At 42.2% G+C, this 24486-nt stretch overlaps 1 protein-coding gene across 8 annotated transcripts in view; it reads left to right on the top strand.

Moving 5' to 3' along the window:
• Positions 1-24486, top strand: part of ADAMTS6 (ADAM metallopeptidase with thrombospondin type 1 motif 6) — a 328383-nt gene that overhangs the window by 193526 nt on the left and 110371 nt on the right. For 6 of the 8 annotated variants that reach the window (XR_012158888.1, XM_073344058.1, XM_073344059.1 and 3 more), the window contains 2 exons: positions 4354-4499; positions 6311-6374. Coding sequence is in view for 7 of the 8 variants with exons in the window: in XM_073344058.1 (XP_073200159.1) it covers positions 4354-4499; positions 6311-6374 (210 nt within the window). In the remaining variant the exon portion in view is untranslated. The remainder of the gene's footprint in view (positions 1-4353; positions 4500-6310; positions 6375-24486) is intronic. The other 2 variants (XM_073344060.1, XM_073344061.1) reach the window with 1 other exon arrangement.

Below are 24486 nucleotides of genomic sequence, written 5' to 3'. Positions count from 1 at the left end.
AGGCTGCAAGTAAAAGAATAAATAATGCAAACTTTTATAAATAATATTGCACATTTTTGTCATTACATTTAAAGTAACTCAAAAAGCATTAACTTTTTCTTAAGCCATCAACCTGGACTTGTTTTAGTCAGTTTACCAAAGTCCTCACAATCTGCTTCAGATCTGAAATAGGTGATGAATTGCAGACCATGGCAAAATTACAGACAAACAAAAGGTACAGTAGGCAATGTACCCATTTTCAGATGAAGATAAGGTAATTGTTGAAGTGATTTATTTGTAGACACTTTGTTCAGCATCGGTTTGGGGGGGTATTTATGTAGAGATTGGTATCACTACTGATTTAAACTGCTTTTAAATCATGCCCCCAGCGACATCTTGATTTCAGAAATCTCTTTGATTATATTGTATCCACAGATTTTTCCCATTATTTTGCTTTCCTTAGCCTACTGACACATTTTACTGATTGTGATAATGAAAGTCAAATTGAGCTCCTAAGTCAATAGGTTATTTCTTGGAAATAGATATAATTGATAGTATAGGGTGCACAGCCAAGGTTCTCACAGCAAATTTCAGTTGTAAAATTCTAAATGAACACTATGAGTTGCTTAGGTTTTAAAGAAGAGATTGTTGCATGCAAAGTGTAAATATCCTATACACAAAGAACAGTGTCAGTGGAAAGCTTATTGTTGGATTTTGAACTACATACCATAACAACATATTATGGAAGCTCCAGTTGCAGCACCATAGCTAAGGTGAGATAAATATTGCCCTTAAAGTAAATTCAACCTCTTTGTATGAAAAATAAGCATATTCTCCTCAAATGTAACACCTGGCATCACACTTTATTTTGTCTTTAATGATCTTTATAACAGAATAACACAAATTGTTCAAACTTCCCCTATAATTAAACTCGCTGAAATCTTGAGCCTAGGCTATATTGAAAGCATTGTGAGTTTTTTTCTGATTAATGGACATTTAGTCCCATTTTTTCTCATTACTGAAAATTACTGCTACAGCAGGGAAAAATAATAATTCTATCACAGAGACTTCTATAAAGAACTGCCCTTTTTCAAAATAGCTGCTATTTCCTGGTTTTCTCAATGGGACTAAGGCTATGACCTGCTTTTAGCAAATATGACCATTTTGTCCATTCACCTGCTCCTTAGTGGTGGGCCTTTTGAAAGAGGACTTCTTTATTTCTTTGAAAGAGATTGTATTTACAAACCTCTGCTGAAGGATGAACTTTCAGTTTAAAACAATAACAGCAAAAATGAGACTGCATCCTAAATATTTCTTTTCAAATGTAACCTATTGAACGTTTTTACCTAACAGAGAGCAGAGGTAGGAGGGGGATTTCGGGGTATATGTGTAGCAGGATATAGGGAAGTGCAAGAAGCAGTGGAAATTTGGAGGACAAGGGGCGGAGTGGGAAGTGTGGTGTACACCCTGTCTGTTTTGTACTGCTCTAGAAAAACCAGGCAGCAGAAAACACAGTTTGGCTCTTTTGTGGTGCTCTAGAATGGTATAAAGTAGCCAGAGCACACCAGTAAATCTGTCCAGAAAAGTTAAAATTAAAAAATAGATTTAAGATTTTTACTTTGTATCTTCAGATTATTAGAAATGCCACATGGTAATAGTCTCTTTCAGTTTTTTGTTTTTGTATTAATTTTTTAATTAAAAAAACAAGGACATTTCCTGACAAAAATTATATTAAAATGGAGTGAAGATTGATAATACATATTAGTATTGTAGGGTAGAATACATTACAAAGCTATTGTGACTATCTCAAAACAAAGTGTTATAAACCAAGAAAATTCACATTAAGATTAAATTGAAAAGAAATTCATGTATGCTAAGGGTATGGAAACATGCAATTAGTGCTTCCAAGCAACTTTAACTTTGCTCTGCAGTGAAAGCAGAAGGGAAAATAAAAAGAAACTGTAATATGTCTTTAAAAATCAGTTTAATCAGTAACCACAAATATTAAAATGCCTTCATTATAGTCAATTATAGCTATTGAGTGGTGTCACAACAGGGTAGGGTTAAGATTGTTTGAATGTCCTAACTGCACAATTCCATGCTTTAAACTTGTTTAGATTTCCTTTAAGTTTAACTTTAACTCTGAATTTCCTGTATTTGCAATGCTTGGTTTTGGGATAATTACAACATTCTTATAATATATTTTACCCTAAATTACTGACATAAAGTCTCAATTTTAACTCTTTTTTAAAGTAGTTTTTTTCCAGGAATTATATATTAAATATTGTATCTGTCTCTGTGCAGGTACTTATATGACCCTCATCAACATAGTATTTGAATTTCCAAGCACTTTTAATAGGCTTATAAAATGGATGCTTGCCTTTAATGGATGGAATCATTATCACTTACTTTTTTACTATAAATATCTGTGTTATTAAAAAAAAATAAAATTCTTCAAATGTAACTTACTGAAATACTTCTTTACCCACCAGTGCATAACCTAATCTGTGGAAAGCATTTCCTCAAACTATTAAGGAGAAGAGTTTAACAGGATTCAATAAAGAATTAGACATTTATATGAATAATAAGAGAATCCATAGTTACATTAGAAAGGAAAATATAGACACTCATGCTTCAAGGCATAATCCAGCCACTAATTGCCTGGAATTAGGGAAAGAAACTCCATATGGAGAACCTTGCCTCAGACAGATCCATGAATATCTGCATAATCTCCAATCAGTGGGTTTTGTTAGAACCACAGGCACCTTCCACAGGGCAAACCCTACTGCCCTAATGGAAAAAGTCCATTAAAACTGACTATATTTGCTTATGTCAGCTGTGTTTCTTTTAGAGAAAGACGGTATTTTGAACTAGGATTTAAAATATTCTTCCTCAGATGTTTTGAATGGGCACATAAGAATGCCCTTTTTTGTTTCTCTAGCTGGTGGAGCATGAGGTTTTGTAAACAGAACTGTGATGCCCTACAGCAGCCCTACTTAAAAAGAAGCTATATTAAAGGTAGACAGCTACAAAAATCCCTATAGTTTAGAAAAATGTTATGAAAAAGTGACTGGTATGTGTATGGCTAGCAAAATAAGAAGGCTAAAGGTCTCATTTATTTATGTTGATGCTAAACTCTAATGTGTGTGTGTGGGTATATATAAATACTTCTGTACATGAATGCACTTGTTGAAGGTAAATTACAGTCATTTCATTATTGATATTGCCATGTTTTTTCAATGTTCCTTCATTATGATTATGCATATAGCACCTTTTATATCAAAGCACATTTGACAATTTAGAATGGACTTCTTGTTAAAGAATATAATTTTCTGATTGCCCTCCCTACCTGCATTAATTGGAGAGAGAGTGTTTCAGTTTACCGAAAGCCACATCCTTACTCATATAAAACACCTGTTAAAAATTGGAGTTTTGCCTGAATAACTTCAGGCTATATTCTGCTTTCAGTTACATTGCTGAAAATCCAGAGTAACTATGTTCATCTTAAGTAGAGATACCCTGGATTTTCACCAAGTATAGAAAGCAGAATTTGGTCCTAAATAAGGAGTGCAGGATTTGACCTCATATTACATAAATAAGATTTGTCATACCAGATTTATGAGATGATAAAGTTATTATAATCTGCATCATTTTATAACGGGTTCCTGGCTTCATACTGACAGTATGTATGTTCAGAGTATGTAACACATATTGCAGATGCTTAGCTATTGTCTGAAAAATATTTCAGTAGACATGTTAATTCAGTCTCTGAACAAATAGTAGCTGGCACGTATAATGATTTTCTATACCCCATCCCTGGTGTCTTGGCATTGCTTTTATTATGTCTGCAGTGTTAGTGTACTGAAATACTGCAACAAATTCCTTTTCCATTGTAACTTCACCCAGACTTTTTTTAATAAAAGAAAATATCATCATAAAAATTCCTTAATGGGGAACTTTCCATATTGTGTTATCAAACTATTAGTTGAATAGTAAGTGGAGTGTTTTTACTTAAGCAGTCTTAGAAACAGATCTTAATGTCTAAATTCTAAAAGAATTGAAAAGACACCAGTCCTCTTTAATGAGAAATTCTAAGTAGGGTTGTGAATAGAAAAAAAGAAAGTTAGTCTTTAAACTTAAGCTCCTGGTGTATGTTAAGGATTTATAATACAGGATTTAGCTAAAGATAATTAACAAATCACATGAGCCCTCACCAATGTCTAAACATGGCTAGAAAAAGTAAAATATCAGTCTGTTATCTATACAGGGAATGCTAATGCCTATAATTGGTCATTGTCTGACCCTTATATTTTTCTGTCCTGATAACTCTATCAGCCTGAAAGCTAATTCTGTGTTTTCTGTAAAATCTTTCAGTGGTGTTATCAGGGAGAGTGCGTACCTTTTGGCACTTGGCCCCAGAGCATAGATGGGGGTTGGGGTCCGTGGTCAATATGGGGAGAGTGCAGCAGGACCTGCGGGGGAGGAGTCTCCTCATCCATAAGACACTGTGACAGTCCAGCGTAAGTAGCTAAAGTAAGCCGGAGCCAACAAAAAGATACATTTGGAAATTATTCAAAATTGTGGTTTCACATATTATCTGTAAAAATGTTTCACTAGTGTGCCAACACTTGTCTTAAAAAGAGCAGACAGAAACAGCTATGCAGGAGAAGTTTGCTAAGCATTGTTTCACATTCTTTAAATGTATGCATTATACATGTACTATAAAGAAAGTCAGGCTTTATATTTAGCATTAACCAGAAAAACTTCCTCCACAAACCTATTTATGCAAAATTAATTTATCTATGCCTTAGATATAATTCTGTCTTCTTAAAATATTATGTCTATGTTGTTCATATTGTATGTAAAATAACGATTGCTATTTAAGTATTAAAAAGCAACACAAAATATTTTAAGGGTTAGGAATACAAAGAGTTACATACAAATCACAGTGAATAAAAATTACTGCCCATGTAATAAATTTTTCTCATATCACATCTGATACTAATTGTTTTCCTGAGCTGCCACTCCCCATTGACTCTTTATATGGTTTGGCTACTCCTCTCCCCACCACTACTATCTGTCGACCAAGCCAGCTGTCTTCTTGCCCACTGCTCCTATTATTTACAGTTTTGTCCTTCCCTGGTGCTCCTGTCACCTCTGTCTGCTTCTCTGTATCCTAATCCACGTTCCAGAGAAGGTCTATCAGGCAGGCACTCTTCTTTCTCTCGCCACCACTTCTCATTTTAAGTCAGGAGCTTCTCTTTGCCCCTACTGTTGCTCTTTTTCTGACTAGGCCCCCCCTTGCTTTTTCTACTACTGCTTGCTCTTTTCAGGTTTATTACACCTCATCCTGGCTACAGTTACCTGTAGCCTGGGACACTTCTCTTCAGCCCTACTTTTTTTCTCTTCATGCCTGGTGGTGTCCATTTCCTTCCCCAACACTGCTCTCATAAGACTGAATTCTCCTCAATACATCAGGTGACATAAAGATATGATTTTAGAATAATGTTATTTGATTAAGTGTGATATAAAATACCTATGAAATGAAAATTTGTTAAATAAATTTTCTAGTTACTTATAGATATTTAATTAATTTTAAAATAAAATAGAACACTAAGACTTTTTTCTTACCTGGTTTTTACTTAATTATCAGCAGCCAGTCATGTGGTGCCTGACTAAACTCTCACGGAAGTCTACGTAGCCTTTCCTTGGACTTCAGAGAGAGATGGATAGGGTCTTGATGACATTGGGCACTTTGAGGGCCAATTTCGGTTCAGTCACACTAATGTAAATCTGGAATGACACTGTGGCTTCAGTGGAGTTACTCCAGATTCACAACTGTGTAATTTAGATCAGAATAAGATAACTGCTCTATAAAGAATGCAGCCTTAGCTACTGACCTCATAATATGACAAATAATCTTTCTATATTTTGTTATATCTACAGATTTAATATGTGAAATTAATACATAATGTTTGCACATTATTCATTATAATTTTGAAAGGCCAGCATGGATAAACAGAAGGAATATATTTTAATTGCCATTTTATTGTATATAGTTTAATTCTATAGTTTGTGGATCTATGCAAACTACATAAATATTATATAAAGTTAGGATTTTCAAAAAGTGCTCTACAGTGCTCTATTTCTGCTCCCATTGAACTCAATGGTCAAATTCTCATTGATTTTGGTGGGAGAAGAGTTAGGCCAACTTTAAGCACTTTTGAAAATCCCACTGTAAATTGTATATATATAACTGTATTTATTTACATCCTACACAGTATAAAGTCATGTATATACTAATACAACACATAAATAAATGTTCTTTCAGACCTTCTGGTGGAGGAAAGTACTGTCTTGGAGAAAGGAAACGATATAGATCCTGTAACACGGATGTGAGTAAAACTGTATTCAACTATAATAATTAATCGGCTGTCTGTTTTTTTCCTCTGGAATCAATGGACAAAATTTGTTTTACTGCACTGAACTTTAAGTGGGGGGTGGGGGCTGTTGTCCAGCTTGCTGGGGGAAGGGGAATAGTGCTTTACGTCCAGGAGGGGAGCGAGGCTCAGAAGCTGTTGCAAAAAGAGGGAGTGGGTCAGCATGTTGATGCAGACTCATCCCCAGGGACCGGAAGGGCTGGGGAGTTCAAAAGGGGCAAGCCTGGTGGGGTAAGCCCCTTTTCCTCAGACGAGGTGGAGTAGCACCCACCCTCCCTCCCCTAGAGGTGGCAAAATACCTGGTTTGGTCAGGACCTGCTATGGGCATTGCTCTAGCCGCTCCTTTCTAGGAGTGCTGGGAAGGAATTTTTTCCTCACCACCAGATTGGCTTAGGTGGAGAGGGGTTTTTTTCACCTTCCCCACAGCGGGTTCAAGAAGGGCTTTGTGATGGTGAGTAGGGAAGGGTGTTAGGCTATGATGTAGCAACTCATTGTGTAAGTGTGGGGCGGATGTCCAGTGCAGGTACTCCCTAAGGAAGGGATACAGGATAAATGGCTTGGTAAATGATTTTAAGAGGAGGTGGTTAAAGGAGTAAAATAAGAGGGGAGCGGGGGGTTTGGGGCTCCTATGAATGGTAAGGCAGGAATTTGAGGGGGCAGGGATGGTAAGGTCCCAGAAATGGGTTGGCTGGGGGACCTGAATGGAAAAGAGGGGGGTGTGCTGGTGGAAGCCCCCATCCCCTGGATAGTTATTTAATGAACCATGTAGTTACCTGCACTGCATACTTTATCTGCCAGGTAGTCCCAGACATCAAATAATGATGTTGTGGCTAAGGCTGTCAAGCAATTAAAAAAATTAATCGCGATGAATCGTGTGATTAATTGCACTGTTAAATAATAATACAATACCATTTATTTAAATATTTTGGATGTTTTCTACATTTTCAAATATATTGATTTCAGTTACAACACAGGATACAAAGTGTACAGTGCTCACTTTATATTTATTTTTATTACAAACATTTGCACTGTAAAAAACAAAACTAATAGTATTTTTCAGTTCACCTCATACAAGTAATGTAGTGCAATCTCTTTATCATGAAAATTGAAGTTACAAATGTAGAATTATGTACAAAAAAAACTGCATTCAAAAATAAAATAATGTAAAATTTTAGAACCTGCAAGTCCACTCAATCCTACTTCTTGTTCAGCCTATCCCTCAGACAAACAAGTTTGTTTACATTTGCAGGAGATAACACTGCCCGATTCTTGTTTACAATATCACCTGAAAGTGAGAACAGGCATTCTAATGGCAATGTTGTAGCCAGTGTCGCAAGATAGTTACGTGCCAGATGTGCTAACGATTCATATGTCCTTTCATGCTTCAACCACCATTCCAGAGGACTGTGTCCATGCTGATGATGGGTTTGCTCGATAACAATCCAAAGAAGTATGGACCGACGCACGTTCATTTTCATTATCTGAGTCAGATGCCACCAGCAGAAGGTTGATTTTCTTTTTTGGTGGTTCAGTTTCTATAGTTTCCACATTGGAGTGTTGCTCTTTTAAGACTTCTGAAAGAATGCTCCACACCTCATCCCCCTCAGATTTTGGAAGGCACTTCAGATTCTTAAACCTTGGGTTGAGTGCTGTAGCTATCTTTAGAAATCTCACATTAGTACCTTCTTTGTGTTTTGTGAAATCGGCAGAGAAAGTGTTCTTAAAATGAACAACATGTGCTGGTCATTATCTGAAACTGCTATAACAAGAAATATATGGCAGAATGCGGGTAAAACGGAGCAGGGGACATACAATTCTCCCCCAAGAAGTTTAGTCATAAATTTAATTAACGCATTATTTTTTTAACAAGTGTCATCAGCATGGAAGCATGTCCTCTGGAATGGTGGCCGAAGCATGAAGGGGCATATGAATATTTAGCATATCTGGCACGTAAATACCTTGCAATGCCGCCTACAAAAGTGCCCTGCAAATGCCTGTTCTCACTTTCTGGTGACATAGTAAATAAGAAGAGGTCAGCATTATCTCCTGTAAATGTAAACAAACTTGTCTGTCTTAGCGATTGGCTGAACAAGAAGTAGGATGGAGTGGACTTTTAGGCTCTGAAGTTTTACATTCTTTTGGTTTTGGTGCAGTTATGTAACAAAAAAAATTTCCATTTATAAGTTGCACTTTCACGACAAAGAGATTCCACTACAATACTCGTATGAAGTAAACTGAAAAATACTATTTCTTTTTTCATCATTTTGCAGTGCAAATATTTGTTATAAAAAATAATATACACTTTGATTTCAGTTACAACACAGAATACAAAATCTATGAAAATGTAGAAAAACATCCAAAATATTTAATACATTTTAATTGGTATTCTATTGTTTAACAGTGTGATTCATTGCGATTACTTTTTTAAATCACCAATAATTTTTTTGAGTTAATCGCGTGAGTTAACTGCGATTTATTGACAGCCTATTTGCGGCCTGATTAAAACCATATCAAGTGTCTCCTGTCCTTCTTTCGGTATATCTGGACAACTGGTTCAACTCCACGGACTTCAGTGGAGTTGTAGAAGTGTTGCATTTTGCACTCTGTCTGCATCTAGCATAGATCCTTGACCTGAACAGTCTGATGTCATGTCAGGTGCTTAGACAAATAAATATTTAAGTATCTTTTATAACAAAAGATCATTCTGTATAATTTTTCTTTAATGCAGCCTCATCAGTCAATTTATAAAGTCTTCATTGGCCTAATCTCTCTGTTTTAATGTCTACATTTGTGTAATCTAAAGGTCATCCATAGAAACTGCTCTAGAATACTTTGGTCTTTTACTTAGACTCAACCATCTTGTGGGTTATTGCTCTTTTTAGTTATTATATTTTATTAATTAAGCAACACCCATATGTGGCATGTAAGGCTGCAGCGAAATTATAACAGGGATGAATTTGCCCAAGAGAATAAGATACAATAGGCTGCACTAGCACTTAGAAGTATAGAAGTTCTAGGTTAATGGAAAAGTGTTTAGCTCTTCTTGCACAAAACCTTCACCACTCTGTTTCACGCTCAGTATCCAGAGAGTAATACATTGTTTATCTCCAACAAATACTGAAATGTTACGCACAACTAGTGAAAAATTTCCCAACTAGACTTTTTTCGATGGAAAATGTCTTTCTGACAAAATAAAAATACTTGCAGAAGTTTGAAAAAGATCAAGATGAAGTATTTTATTTAATTCAGTGGGAGGGAAAACAACTTTCTATCACTTGCTTATGTGTGAGTTCAGGGTGAATCTGGGGTGTAATAAATGAGGAGGATTTCAGTGTTTCCCAAGAATATGGCGATTTATTCCTTTTATCACCCATGAAATGGCCAATTATTTTCCTTTTTTTACCTTCCCAGGATATATTCCATCCATATTACCCCACACAACAGAGTAGATTGGGAAGACACCTCTGTTCCTCTAAATGTGTGTAATAACATGGCTTCAGTTATGTTGCAACTAAGATATTAAATTTAGTTAACTCTGTGATAGAATCTCCTACTTTGTCAAAGATTATGGTCTTTGTCACAAAGGTCTGGTTTCAACAGAACTGAGGTGTTCTACTGTGCAAGACTGAGACTGGAGAACTGGGACCAATTGCAGATCACTGGCCCCATATGAGTAGAAAAGAAATGATCCTGGAAATATAGAGGCCTTAGCAAATGGGAACGCCAGATGAAGAGGGTGGTGCTATTGTCTTCGATGATCAGAATAGCATGGAGACAAGGAGCACACAGGTGAATCAGACTGTGGAATGGAAGCATGAACTTCACTTTTGCAGGAAGTCTTTGCTTGTGAACCTCTTGGTGATCTTCAGAAGTTTGGATAACGCACAGGAGGATCAACAAAGGCAGGATTGGACTTTATCAGTGGAGTTAATGCCTCCATTCCTAGTCATAACCTCTTCTTCCCCTCTCCCTGACCCCTGGAATGGATGGAGGGGACAGAGAGAGTGGGAGCACAGTAGATGGACCTAGTTATGGATCAGAGCCATGTACCTTATAGCTGCAGTTAAGTCCTGCCTCTGTCAACTGTCCCGTGAATCATCAGAGGCACAGCTGCCCCAAGGAGCCACTGTTGACTCCTCAGAAAGAAAGCCCTGAAGGGTGACTGAACCCACCCCGTGTCTCCAGATATGAGCAGTTCATCTGGGGTGGAGCTTTTATGGAAGAGACAGGAATGCCTCCTTACCTCTAGCATTCACAATTACTTCCTCCTCCCCCAACAAATGGGATCTTTACCACAGCCCGACCACCATTCTGCTGTTATGTGCTGCTCTGTTCCCGGACACTCTATTCTTGGCAGTGGGCCCCCAGTGTCCTAACTTGTTGAAGATTGAATAAGGATACAAAGAAGGGCTGGATGCCCTTGCTACATGTGTATCTTAGGTTTACAACACCATAAATTGCATATAGCCTGCATAACAGGAATTGTGCAGGGCTTTTTGTGAAATTCTTGTCAGTTATGCCAAAAAAGACATATTTTTATCTAAATTATTTGAAAACTACTATGTTTTATATTAGAGGGGAGCATCCTAAGTGCCTGTGTGAAATTATGGGGTAATTTTATATGGTAAGAAGCTGGCAGGAGGAGAGTAAAAAGTCGTGGGATTCAGCCAGGCACTTTTTTAAAAAAGAATGATTTTTGAATGTATGTATCTGAGAACAGGAGAAGGTTTCAGGCTACATAGTCACCTGAAATTTTGAGAGACACAGGAGTTTTTCCATTTTTTTATTTTACATTGTTTGCAAAGGTTTGAGGTAGAGAAGAGTATGACGGTCACACTGAAGATCAAAGGGAACCTTTAATGTATTGGAATAGAGTATTGTTGGTCCAGAACTTAGAGAAGATCAGCTCATGAATGACGAACAGCTAGTTGAAGCTGACCCCAAGCAAGACAGAAGTTATGCTGTTGGGCAAAGGAAAGCTTTTTGAAGTGTTTGAAGCCACAGCAGTCTGCTCTGATTGAAGATATACATCCACAATTGGTCAATTCAGTTGGTAGTTAAGGAATTCTCTTGGATTCCTTGCTGACACTAAACTTACATAGCAGTATCTGTGAGTAACACTTTCTACCATCTTCAGTTAGCTAGGAGACTCCATCCCATCCTGACAGATGTTGACCTGGTCTCAGTAATATATGGCTTTATCACCTCTTGGCTGGACTACAGCAATTCAATATACCTGGTCATGAAGCCTTCAGTGCTTAGGAAACACCAACTAGTACAGAATGCTGCAGCACTTCTCCTCAGCAATAGAGGCTACCACAACCATATCAAACCTGTCTTCTGCTCCCTCGCTCCCTTCAATGGCTTCCGACAGATAGAGCTTTCTTTGGGGGACAATCCAAGACCATGGAATGAATTCCCACAAGACCATCACAAACATCACCACCTTCTGCTTCAAATGCAAAGCACATTTCTTTGGCTTGCCTTCTCTAACATAAACACATAGCAACATGCATATTTGTTTTAAAAAAAACAACCCTACCAAAACAAAACTGTGCCCTGCACACACTTCTCCCCTGGGGAAAAGATGGGAGAACAAATGTTGTAACAAATGTTAAGCAAGTTGCATAATGCACTACTGGAAGGCTCTCAGATATTATGGTTCTGACGCTCACTGTGTTCTATGTTTTAGAAGCTGCCAGAACACAGACAGATTATCAGTATGTATATTTAATATATAGGATTATTTGGACCCCACCATGATTGTGTAGTTCCTCCATATCATGGTTGGTTATGTAAACAACAGCAAAGGACACAAGAGATGGCAACAAGTATGGTTGTCTAATATGTGGTACTAGACTGGTTATTCCTATGAAACTCAGGTGACGTTTACTTCAAGAAATACATGAAGCCCATTTGGGAACTGTAAAAATGAAAGTCCTTATCAAAAGTTGTGTAGTGGCCAGAGACTGATACACAAATAGAGGTAATGGCAAAACAATGTCAAGGTTGTCAGCAAACAGAGGCCTAAAGATGCCCCTCTGCATCCTTGAGAGTAGCCAGCCATTGGAGTGAATCCTCACAGACTGTGATGGTCAGTTTATTGGACATATGTTTTTGATTGCAGTAGATGCCCATTCTAAATGGCCTGAGGTATTCTATATGAAGTCAACTAATTTAGAGCAAATGATAGAAGTGTTAAGACAATATTGTTTTCAGAGACAGGAATTCCTGAACAGGTTGTATGTGACAAGGTACTCAATTTATATCTAAAGAGTGTCAATTGTTTGTCAAAATAAATGGTTTCAAGCATGTGACTTCAGATCCTTACTACTCTGCTGAAACAAATGGATTAGTGGAAAGACTTATCCACACATTCAGGCAAGTGATTCATGCTATGGCTCCAGATAGAGGTAGGTTACAACACATGACTAAGAAATTTCTATTGGCCTAAAGGAATTTAGTACATCCTACTACAAATCAGACACCCGTGTTGCTGTCTATGGGATGTAATTTAAGGTCTATCCTGGACTTGTTAAAGCCCAACCTACAGCAGGCCATTGTAATAGGGTATATTTGGCCCTTTAATGCCAGAGGGAGAAGTCTCAAAGCCAGACAACCCCTTCCAAGACAGAGAGAGACCCAAAGAATAACACAGTCATACACAGAGATGGTGATGAAGTGATACTAAGGTAAAAGTTGGTGTCTGGAAAACCCCTAGGCTGCTGTTACTTTTAGGGCTAGTGGCAAGTTCTGGGAAAGAGGGCAGCATGTAATCTGCCTCTTCCCTCATAACAGAGAGAGACACTGATAGATAGGAAGAGGATTGCCTGCTAATTTTTCTCAGGCCAGGAAGAATAAGATGGAACTGTTTGACTCTGCCTCCAAAAATGTGGAAGAATATTGAAAACTTTCCACCCCAGCAGGAATGGAGAAAGGAATGTTTGGAAGTGAAGATCTTGTTAAAGTTTTGTTTATTTGAGAGGCTTTGCTTTCAGTGTGGGCAGAGCCAGTTGGATGTAATTTAATGGGCCAGCTAGGAGAATACAGCTCAGGGTCACAGCATGCTACAGACACTCTTACGGAACCGTGTGGTCAAATGGTCACAAATACTCTGAGACTGAACTAATTTGTAGAAACCTGACGTGATTACCTCACAGAATAGTTCTCTCTGTAAAGCTGGCTGGAAACAGGAAATCCCTTTCTGTGAAAAATTTTGCATTGTTGGAAAAATTTTCATTCTGAACTAGGACGAAACATTAAAAACACAAAGTTCTTCTTCGAGAGATGTCCCTGTGGGTGCTCCACTCCAGGTGTTGGTGAGTCCCTGCGCCTTTGCTTGGAGATTTTTACATCAGTACTCGTCCCGGTCATGCACGTGCAAAGCCTGTCCCCACACTCTGAGTGTACCTTAATAGTACGCATGCGCGACCGGTCTCCTCAGTTCCTTCTCTACTGTCCTCGCCCTGAGACGGAGCTCAGCAGACTCATTAGAGAATTTTTCTCTCCCTTGTTCAACTTGTTTTCCCACTTAGTTTAGCTTACCAGTAATAGTTAGGTACCCTTTTCCCTTCTCTTCTCTTTTAAAAAAAACAAAAAAAGCAAAAAAACTTTTTTGTTCCTGTCAGCGCAGCCGCTTCCGACATGCCTGGCTCTCCAGGTTTTAAGCGCTGCTCTAATTGTAATGATGCCATTTCTCTTTCAGATGGCTATTCTAAATGTATTAAATGTTTGGGGGAGTCCCACATTCCTCAAAAATGTGCCCACTGCAGCAAGTTGAAATCCAGGGCATGCAAAGACAGGGAGCTGCAGCTAAAACCGCTCCTGCTGCAAAAATCTCTCGCACCGGCCTCAGACCCGGGCTCTGACTCTGCTGTACACTGCAGCCCCCCTGTTTCAAAGAGACTAAAGGAAACTTCAAAAAACCATCAGTCTCTCACCCGCAAAGGGACAAGCCTTCTCTGGGGACTCCTTCCCTCCCTGCGCTCCCCCCGTCTGAGTTCCTTTGATGCGCCGGGCTCCTCCAGCCACACAAAACCTGCCTGCGGCTGCAGCGCTCACACTAACCTCCGGTGCCGAGGCTTCAGGCTTTCAGTTGCCTGCCTCTCACATAGCACCGTTGGACACCGCAGTGGAAGCGGTGCCGATACATACTAGCCTGCCTGACCCACCACAGGCTCCTCTCACTCTCCTGGCACCGTCAGCCTTTGAACTAGCTGACAGTGACAGAACCGGGACACCGGTGCAGAGGAATCCCTCCTCACAACAAATTCCTCTCGCTCAGCCCTCCCCTCACAGAGGCACTGCGGCACCGCCTTTCACACACTCAAGGGGCCTCTGGTGTCACCTATCTTGCAGTCACCGCTACTTAACACCTACTTCTCTCTGGACCCTCAGGCAAGGTCTGCACAGTTTTCCTCCAGTGATGAGGAATCTGGGCAGCAGGGGGAATTTTCACCTTATCAGATCTCCCGTCCACAGACCCCAGTCAAGAGAGGTCACAGAAAAGCTGCTTCATCCTACTTCGAGGGTCCTGCCCCATGGTGCATGAACCCCTGGATGGCACTACCCATGCCCTTCCACCACAGTGGCAATATTGGGCTCTATAGGCTCCTTATACTAAGGACCACACTCGTTATACCAATGCAGCCAGGTGCGAGACCTGTTCGGTACTACCAGCTGAAGACCCTGCCGCTGACTCCAGACACCAGGCAGCCCTATCACAACTGCAAGAGCAAGCACGGCTTGCCTCTAACCTGGTGGAACCAGTTGTTCTGCCTGATGCAGCATTGCTTCCTCCTCCTCCAACGTCTTTGGACAACTTCTCAAAATTTCAAGACCTTCAAAAAGGGAAGAAGGAGGATCCTGGGAACTACAGGCCAGTCAGCCTCACCTCAGTCCCTGGAAAAATCATGGAGCAGGTTCTCAAGGAATCAATTCTGAAGTACTTAGAGGAGAGGAAAGTGATCAGGAACAGTCAGCATGGATTCACCAAGGGCAAGTCATGCCTGAGTAATCTAATTGCCTTCTATGACGAGATAACTGGTTCTGTGGATGAAGGGAAAGCAGTGGACGTGTTGTTCCTTGACTTTAGCAACGCTTTTGACACTGTCTCCCACAGTATTCTTGTCAGCAAATTAAAGAAGTATGGGCTGGATGAATGCATTATAAGGTGGATAGAAAGTTGGCTAGATTGTTGGGCTCAACGGGTAGTGATCAATGGCTCCATGTCTAGTTGGCAGCCACTATCAAGCAGAGTGCCCCAAGGGTCGGTCCTGGGGCCGGTTTTGTTCAATATCTTCATAAATGATCTGGAGGATGGTGTGGATTGCACCCTCAGCAAGTTTGCAGACGACACTAAACTGGGAGGAGTGGTAGATATGCTGGAGGGTGGGGATAGGATACAGAGGGACCTAGACAAATTGGAGGATTGGGCCAAAAGAAATCTGATGAGGTTCAACAAGGACAAGTGCAGAGTCCTGCACTTAGGACGGAAGAATCCAATGCACTGCTACAGACTAGGGACCGAATGGCTAGGCAGCAGTTTTGCAAAAAAGGACCTAGGGTTTACAGTGGACGAGAAGCTGGATATGAGTCAACAGTGTGCCCTTGTTGCCAAGAAGGCCAATGGCATTTTGGGCTGTATAAGTAGGGGCATTGCCAGCAGATCGAGGGACGTGATTGTTCCCCTCTATTCGACATTGGTGAGGCCTCATCTGGAGTACTGTGTCCAGTTTTGGGCCCCACGCTACAAGAAGGATGTGGAAAAATTGGAGAGAGTCCAGCGGAGGGCAACAAAAATGATTAGGGGACTGGAACACATGACTTATGAGGGAACTGGGATTGTTTAGTCTACAGAAGAGAAGAATGAGGGGGGATTTGATAGCTGCTTTCAACTACCTGAAAGGGGGGTTCCAAAGAGGATGGATCTAGAGTATTCTCAGTGTTAGCGGACGACAGGACAAGGAGTAATGGTCTCAAGTTGCAGTGGGGGAGTTTTAGGTTGGATATTAGGAAAAACTTTTTCACGACGAGGGTGGTGAAACACTGGAATGCGTTACCTAGGGAGGTGGTGGAATCTCCTTCCTTAGAAGTTTTTAAGGTCAGGCTTGACAAAGCCCTGGCTGGGATGATTTAATTGGGGATCGGTCCTGCTTTGAGCAAGGGGTTGGACTAGATGACCTCCTGAGGTCCCTTCCAACCCTGATATTCTATGATTCTGTGATTCTATGACCTGTTTAAAAGAGCTGCCAATGAGCTTCAAATTAACCTGGAGGAAATTCCTGAACAGCAGCATGAGCTAACTGACATCCTGCAGCCCTCTTCTTCTTCTAGAATTGCATTACCTATCAACTCAGCCCTTTTAGAACCTGCCAAGACCATTTGGCAAACCCTGGCTGCAAGCCTGCCTACCTGTAAGAGAGCGGACTGAAAGTACTTTATTTCTTCTAAGGGCTCAGAATTCCTTTTTACTCACCCAGCGCCAAACTCGCTGGTAGTAGTCGCAGTTAACCAAAAGAACAAACACCAATTTCCCCGCTCCACCCTTTCCGACAAGGACAGTAAGCGATTGGATCTGCTCAGACGTAAAGTATATTCTTCTTCCAAGTTGCAGTTTCGCACTGCTAATTATTTAGCTGTTCTAGCAAAGTACGACCACAACAATTACAATAAATTCATGGACTTTATTGATCACATTCCAGAAGATAAGAAACAACAATTTACAGCCATAGTTTCTGAGGGACAAATCATCTCCCTCACTGCGCTTCAAGCTGCCCTTGATGTGGCCAATACTGCAGCACGGTCCATTGCCACAGCAGTCGTGATGCACCGAGGGTCATGGCTCTCATCCTGTTCCTTTCCCCGGGAGTTCCAGAGTACCACTGAGGATCTCCACTTTGACAGTGACAAACTATTTGCCTCCACCACAAATGACATACTCCACTCCATGAAGGACTCCAGGGCAACTCTCCGGTCTCTAGGAATTCAGTCCCCTATGACCAGAAGATGAAAATATAGATGCCATCCTTACCAGCAACCACGCTACCCCACATACACCCAGCAATTCCATAGATCTCACAAGCAACCGCAACAACAGCAACGCCAGAGACCCAGATACCAACGCCGCTGTCCCAACTCCTCAGCAGTGCCTAAACCCCCTCTGACCAATAAGCAAATTTAACGCCTTGGTTGAGGGTACAGAAAACAATATTCCCACTTCAGCACTTACACCGCCTGCCCCTATTTTTGGTCACCACCTATACCCATTCTCCCATCAATGGTGCAATATTGCCACCAACAAGTGGGCGTTAGAGGTCGTCACAGTTGGCTATTCTATAGAATCATAGAATCATAGAATATCAGGGTTGGAAGGGACCCCAGAAGGTCATCTAGTCCAACCCCCCGCTCGAAGCAGGACCAATTCCCAGTTAAATCATCCCAGCCAGGGCTTTGTCAAGCCTGACCTTAAAAACCTCTAAGGAAGGAGATTCTACCACCTCCCTAGGTAACGCATTCCAGTGTTTCACCACCCTCTTAGTGAAAAAGTTTTTCCTAATATCCAATCTAAACCTCCCCCACTGTAACTCCCCCACTGCAACTATCCCTTTCCTCTCCCCGCCTCCCACCCATCCTCCCTCCCAGTCCCTCTTCAGGGACCCCTCTCATGAGCAACTGCTCCTCCAAGAAGTACAACGTCTCCTTCAATTGGGGGCAGTGGAAATCGTGCCCAAACAACACATAGGGAAAGGTTTCTACTCCCATTACTTAACAGAAAAGAAAATCAGGGGATGGTGACTGATCCTTGATCTCAGGCGGCTAAACAAATTTATCAAAAAGCAAAAGTTCAAAATAGTTACCCTCACCACCATAATCCCAGTGCTGGAGCAGGGCGATTGGTTTTCAGCCCTCGACCTACAGGACGCTTATTTTCATGTGACTATTCACCCAGCCCACAGACATTTTCTTCGTTTTGCCCTCGGTTTGACACATTTTCAATACAGAGTGTTGCCCTTCGGCCTATCTACTGCCCCTCGAGTTTTCTCCAAAATCCTAGCCGTGGTTAATGCCCACCTCAGAAAACAGGAGGTTATAATATTTCCTTACCTCAACAATTGTCTCCTCAAAGCCTCAACGCTCGACGAAGCTCTTCGATCCATGCAGCTTACTGTCGCTTGCTTCCTTTTCTGTGGCCTGCAAATAAACAAAAACAAATCCACCTTATCTCCTACCCAACAACTGGAGTTCATAGGAGCGCACCTTGATTCCCGAATGGGAATAGCGTCTCTCCCACTCAATCGTTTCAACACCATAACACTCCTGGTTACAAAACTTCGCAACAGTCCCCAGGTCACTGCACGAGACTGCCTGCAACTATTAGGCCACATGGCCTTGTGTACTTTCATGATCAAAAATGCACGTCTATAGATGAGGTGCTTCCAAGCTTGGTTGGCCACGGTTTACAGACCAAACGTACACGCTCTAAACAAGCCTCTACCCATACCCTTCAGAGTCAAAGACTCCCTCCGATGGTGGACAGTTCCCTCCAACCTCTGCTCAGGAGTCCCTTTCCTCCAGGATTCCCCATCACTCATAAAGACTACCGATGCATCCTTCATGGGATGGGGAGCGCACATGTCACACCACACAGCCCAGGGGCTATGATCTTCCACCGAAGCCTCCCTACACATAAACACACTAGAACTGCAAGCCATACGCAATGTCTGCTGTCACTTCCTCCCATTTATTCAGAACCAACATGTTTGGATAATGACAGACAACACTGTCTGTTGACTGTTCTATGTCAACAGGCAGGGAGGGGCTTGATTTCACTCACTTTGCACAGAAGCCATGAAGCTCTGGAATTGGTGCCTCACGAACAACATCTGGATATCAGCCGCCTATCTTCCCGGGGCCCTGAATACCACTGCTGACGAACTAAGCAGATGTTTCCCCTGGGATCACGAATGAGAGATGAACAACATGATTGTATGCAATATATTCCGCGTTTGGGGCTATCCAACCCTGGGCCTCTTTGCGATTGCAAAGAACAAGAAATGTCCCGAATTTTGCTCCAGAGCAGGACTGGGCAAACATTCCCTAGGAGATGCATTCCTGATCTCATGGGCTCAACACTTAATGTATGCTTTCCCTCCCAATACTGGTTCTCCACAGAGTTCTGACAAAGGTATGAACAAATTGTACCACTGTAATTCTGATTGCCCCGTTGTGGCCCAGACAACCATGGTTTCCGTTCCTCACCAGAATGTCAATTCGCCCACCGATTTCATTGCCCCTCACTCCGAACCTCCTATTGCAGCAACACGGCCGATTTCTTCATCCCAACCTGTCCATGCTTCACCTCAAAGCTTGGTTCCCTCATGGTTCTCCCAAACTGAACAGCATGCTCTGAGCAGGTTCAAAGAGTGCTCCCACATAGCAGAACACAATCTACTTGCATCACCTATCTCCGAAAGTGGAAGCGATTCACACAATGATGCTCAACTAAACAACTTCCTCCTACTTCTGCACCTCTTCTGCCCATACTTGACTACCTATTAGACCTTAAGCAATCTGGCCTTTCTTTCAGCTCCATCAAGGGCCACTTAGCTGTTATTACAACTTTTCATGACAAGATCGATGATAACTTTTTTGCTCATCCAATCACCATGTGTTTTCTCAAAGGGCTCCAATCCCTATACCCAGACATTAAACCTCCTACCTCTCCATGGGACCTTCACTTAGTATTATCCTGCTTAACTCAACAACCATTCGAGCCCCTAGCCACTTGCTCCCTCTTACACCTCTCTATGAAAACAGCATTCCTAGTGGCAATCACCTCCACCAGACATGTAGGAGAAATAGCAGCTCTCATGGTGGACCCACTGTACACACTATTTTTTAAGGACAAGGTTACCCTCCGATTACACCCCAAATTTCTTCCAAAGGTACATTCGTCATTCCACATCAATGAACCGATACACCTACCAACCTTCTTTCCTAAACCACACACAAACTTTTTTGAATCCACAATGCATACATCAGATGTACATAGGGCTTTGTCCTTCTATTTGGATAGAACCAAGCCCTTTAGAAACTCTCTATATTCTTTGTCTCCATTGCGGAGCACTCCAAAGGGACACCTATTTCTACCCAGAGACTTTCAAACTGGATTTCTGACTGTATCCAACTATGCTATCAAATAAGGAAAGTTATGCCTCCAGTCGGCATCTACTAGATCTGTGGCTACCTCCGTGGCTTTTCTCTGCAAAGTTCCTCTGGCTGACATCTCTAAAGCGGCCACTTGGACTTCTGAACACACATTTGTTAAACATTATGCCCTTACTCAAGGCCCTCTCTCTGATACATGATTAGGCAGAGCTGTATTATTTACTGCATTCCTACCAAATCCAAAGTTCCTACCTCCTTGAGATACACTGCTTTTAAGTCACCTGGAGTGGAGCACCCACAGGGACATCTCTGTTGAAGAAGAGGAGATTACTCACCCTGTGCAGTAACTGACATTCTTCGAGATGAGTGTACCTGTGGGTGCTCCACTACCCACCCTCCTCCCTTCTACTTCAGAATTGGGGTAGCCTCCGTTGTAGAGAAGGGACTGAGGAGACTGGTCGCGCAAGCGTGCTATTAAGGTACACTCAGAGCGGGGGGGCAGGCTCTGCGCATGCGTGACCGGTATGAGTACTGCTGTAAAAATCTCTGAGGAAAGGCGCAGGGACCCACCAACACCTGGAGTGGAGCACCCATAGGGACACTCATCTCAAAAAACTTCAATTAGTGCACAGGATGAGTAACCTCCTCATTTTCCATGGGAAGAGTTTCCAAGAAAAATTCTGTTTTGGGAGAACCAAAACAGAATTTTTGAGCATTCTGGCTGCCACATGGCAAAACTGATATTTTCTCATGAAAGTTTTTGGTTTTGTGAAAAGGGCATTTTTAATTGGAAAATCATTCAAAAAATTTTTTTTCAACCTGCTCTAGTCCTCTCTCTTATAGGATAGAATTGGCACCAAACTTGTCATAGAGAAGACACATAAACTGGCTTTTAAGCACAAGTTCAGCAGGATGTTCTATATCAGTGATTCTGTGATAGGGTCTTCTGTGGCCAGGCGGCCTAGTGGCTAAATCGCTGGTTTTTCAATCTGTAAGGCCAGAGGGGGATAGTAGGGGAACCCAGGCCCTCCCTCTCCACCGGGTCCTAGCCCAGGATTCTGTGTAGGTCAACCCCTAAACAGGGGAGGTGGGTCTCCCTTCAGGCAGAGGGGTCTAGACCCACTTCCGTAAACTACTTCCTACAAGTCTGGTTTAGTTTGGGGCATGGCCCAGCTAGTTAAGTTGTCCTGTGGCTGGGACTTATTTGCAGGTTCCCCTTGGCAGGAGAGCCCTTACTTGTCTCAAGTGGCTGCACTGGCTGGCAGATCGCTGATCCATCCCTTTGGGTAGGCAGACAGAGAGGTCCTGTCTCCTCACCAGTCAGCCTCCAGTTGAGCCAGACTCCCTTCTCCCCCCCCGCCCCGCCCCCGAGGCCTGGCACTGGCTGCAGGTATAGCAGGGTGGGGCTAGCTGAACCCAAAGGTTTTCTCTACTCCCTTATAGATGCCTATTAAAAATATCAAGCTTACAAACAGCAACAGAGAGTGTTGTAATAGTACCAGGCAACCTCATATATCTGTTTTTACTATAATTCATCTTAACGCTACAGAGCAGGAAGATGTTGCTGACACAGCTACACCAGAAAGTACAGACTGTTCTAGACATTGTTGTGATGCTCGTGAGACTGTATCCAGAGAGAAGGAATAAAGGACCTCTCAAATTTAATGTGTAGCAAGTTGGATTTGTAATTATAGTAATGCATTTGTAACTTTTTCTTTTTAATATCATTTTACATTACAGGGACAATAGTATATAATTTATAGGAATAGTGTAGTATTCTTTTAAATTGCTTGTGAACCCTTTACTTGCACCCACTGTGTTGTGTGTGTTAGAAGCCACTGGAATCCAGCCAGAACAACAGTGTGTATATGTAGCTAGGCCTTACATGTTGTATATATTTAGTAAACATGGTTAGTGGGACCCCACCATGCTTGTATAATTCCTTCTTATCATGGTTGTTGTATAAAAAATAAAGGATACAACAGGAATTCAACTTTAACTATGGTATTGTGCCTCTATAACAGCTGTTCCCCTTCAAGTGCTTGTGCACATTTATATTCCATTTCAGATGTATGCATGCCCAGTACACTCAAGTCAGAGATTTTAGCTACAGTATCCACTGGGGCAGCTCATGCATCCTGTGTGTCCTTGTCCCTCCAACTAAAGGGTGTAGCTGCCCTTGTGGGGCAAACTCTGAGCCAAACCAGGGCTGCTCACTCAGCTGCTACGGTGAGTCTGCACTCAGGCATCCAGCAGCAACCTATCGCTGAGCAGAGCCTGGGTCAGATAACCCGCAGGCTCAGGTATTTTTCAACAACCCCACCAGAGCTGCAGATCAGACTGAGCAACAGCGCCACGTGGCCAGGAATTCTCCTGCTGCCTTGCCCTTCACCAGATCCTTGAGACTCTCAGGCTGCTCCTGCCCCAGCCTTGCTTGAGTCCTGTCCCAGTATCATCCTTGCCCTACTCCAGCCTTGCTCCAGCCCTGTCACTGACCTGCTTTAGCCTTGCCTCCCGCTCCTGATCCTCTCCAAGCCCTCGGACTCTGACTGCCCGGCTTCAACCTTTGGCCTGCACTGGACTCTGGCTACATTTCTGATCCTGGTTTGTCTATGGACTCTGATCTTGGTTTTGATTCCAGCGCCACCCTTGACCCAGGCCCAACCCTACACTAGCTGCAACCTACTCTCCAACCATTAGGTATGATTACTGGAGGCAGCGCCTGACAGCCCTGAGCCACCATCAGTTCCTTCACACCCCTCTCCCCACAAGGCTACAAGTTGGCGCTCTCTCTTATGCCTTGAGCTCACAGTCTTTTCTAGCTTAGCAGTATTTTTCTAATATGTAGATAATTTTTAGGGTTAGTGTTAAATTTTTAGAGTTTCCTTTGTTTATTCCCAGGTGGGAAAACTTTTCTGTTCCTAGGGCGGTACTCTGGTACGGCATTACTATGCAGAAATCCACAGGATTTCAACATTGCCCTTCATATCAGGCTGCTTTGCCCATTGCCTCCTTTCTCTAGGTGAAATGCATGTAAGGGACAGGTGCAGCATTTACAATAAGGACACGGAAGTCTTGTCAGGCACACTTACTGGAGTAAATAGAGAAATCCATGCATACAGCCTCGGCTACAGGCCAATCTGGAGCTGAACAAGAAAAGTTCTCCTTCAAAAGTGCTCCAGCTGCTCCAAGTGCTTCTTTGGACTTCCACAAGAGGAAAAAGCACTTGAAATCACACACGGAGAAGCAACATGGAGAAGCGGTCCTTTCCTGGAGCCGTCTTTTAAGACAGCCAGTTTTCCAGTTGTCTTCAAGAGAAGACTGAGCTGAGAGCCAGGAAGGACTCCTTGACCTCTCACAAGAACGCCAGCTGGTGTTTTTCAGTTGATACTGGCCCCCATAAGCCCTCCAGTACTGAGGCAAGGGCAAGGCCCCAAGAACGTTGCTCCACACTATCATCTAAGTTGTTTTCAACACCAGTAGCGTCGACCACTAAAGCTCCTGTGCCAATGGCTGTGGTACTGATGCTTTAAATATTCATGCACGTGGTGCTGATGGTGGAGGTACTCCTACTGTGAGTCCCATCACCTGCCAACCCCCGGCATGCATAGATGTCAGGGACTGCTCTGCCTCCTGGAAACAGATTTTCCCTTTCTGCAATAAGCTCTGCTTTTGGTGCTTTTTGTTGCCAGCCCTTTGACCATCAATTTCTACAGTACCACATAGACTTTCCAAGCAGCCAAGCATTCTGACTGGTACTGCACTGCCTCTGCCGAGGAATATTTGTTTTCTTCCCCTGAATTCCAGAGCAGAGAGGCTTCTCCAGCCAGGTCTCAGAGATTCAAGTTCTTGCCTCCTCTTACTCCAGGAGAGCACTCCACACTGGGAGCTCCAGTCA

This window comes from Lepidochelys kempii, chromosome 5 (genome assembly GCF_965140265.1).
Source record: "Lepidochelys kempii isolate rLepKem1 chromosome 5, rLepKem1.hap2, whole genome shotgun sequence".
NCBI lineage: Eukaryota > Metazoa > Chordata > Testudines > Cheloniidae > Lepidochelys > Lepidochelys kempii.
The sequence above is the reverse complement of the archived record's forward strand: the minus strand, read 5'-3'. Positions and strand labels throughout refer to the sequence as shown.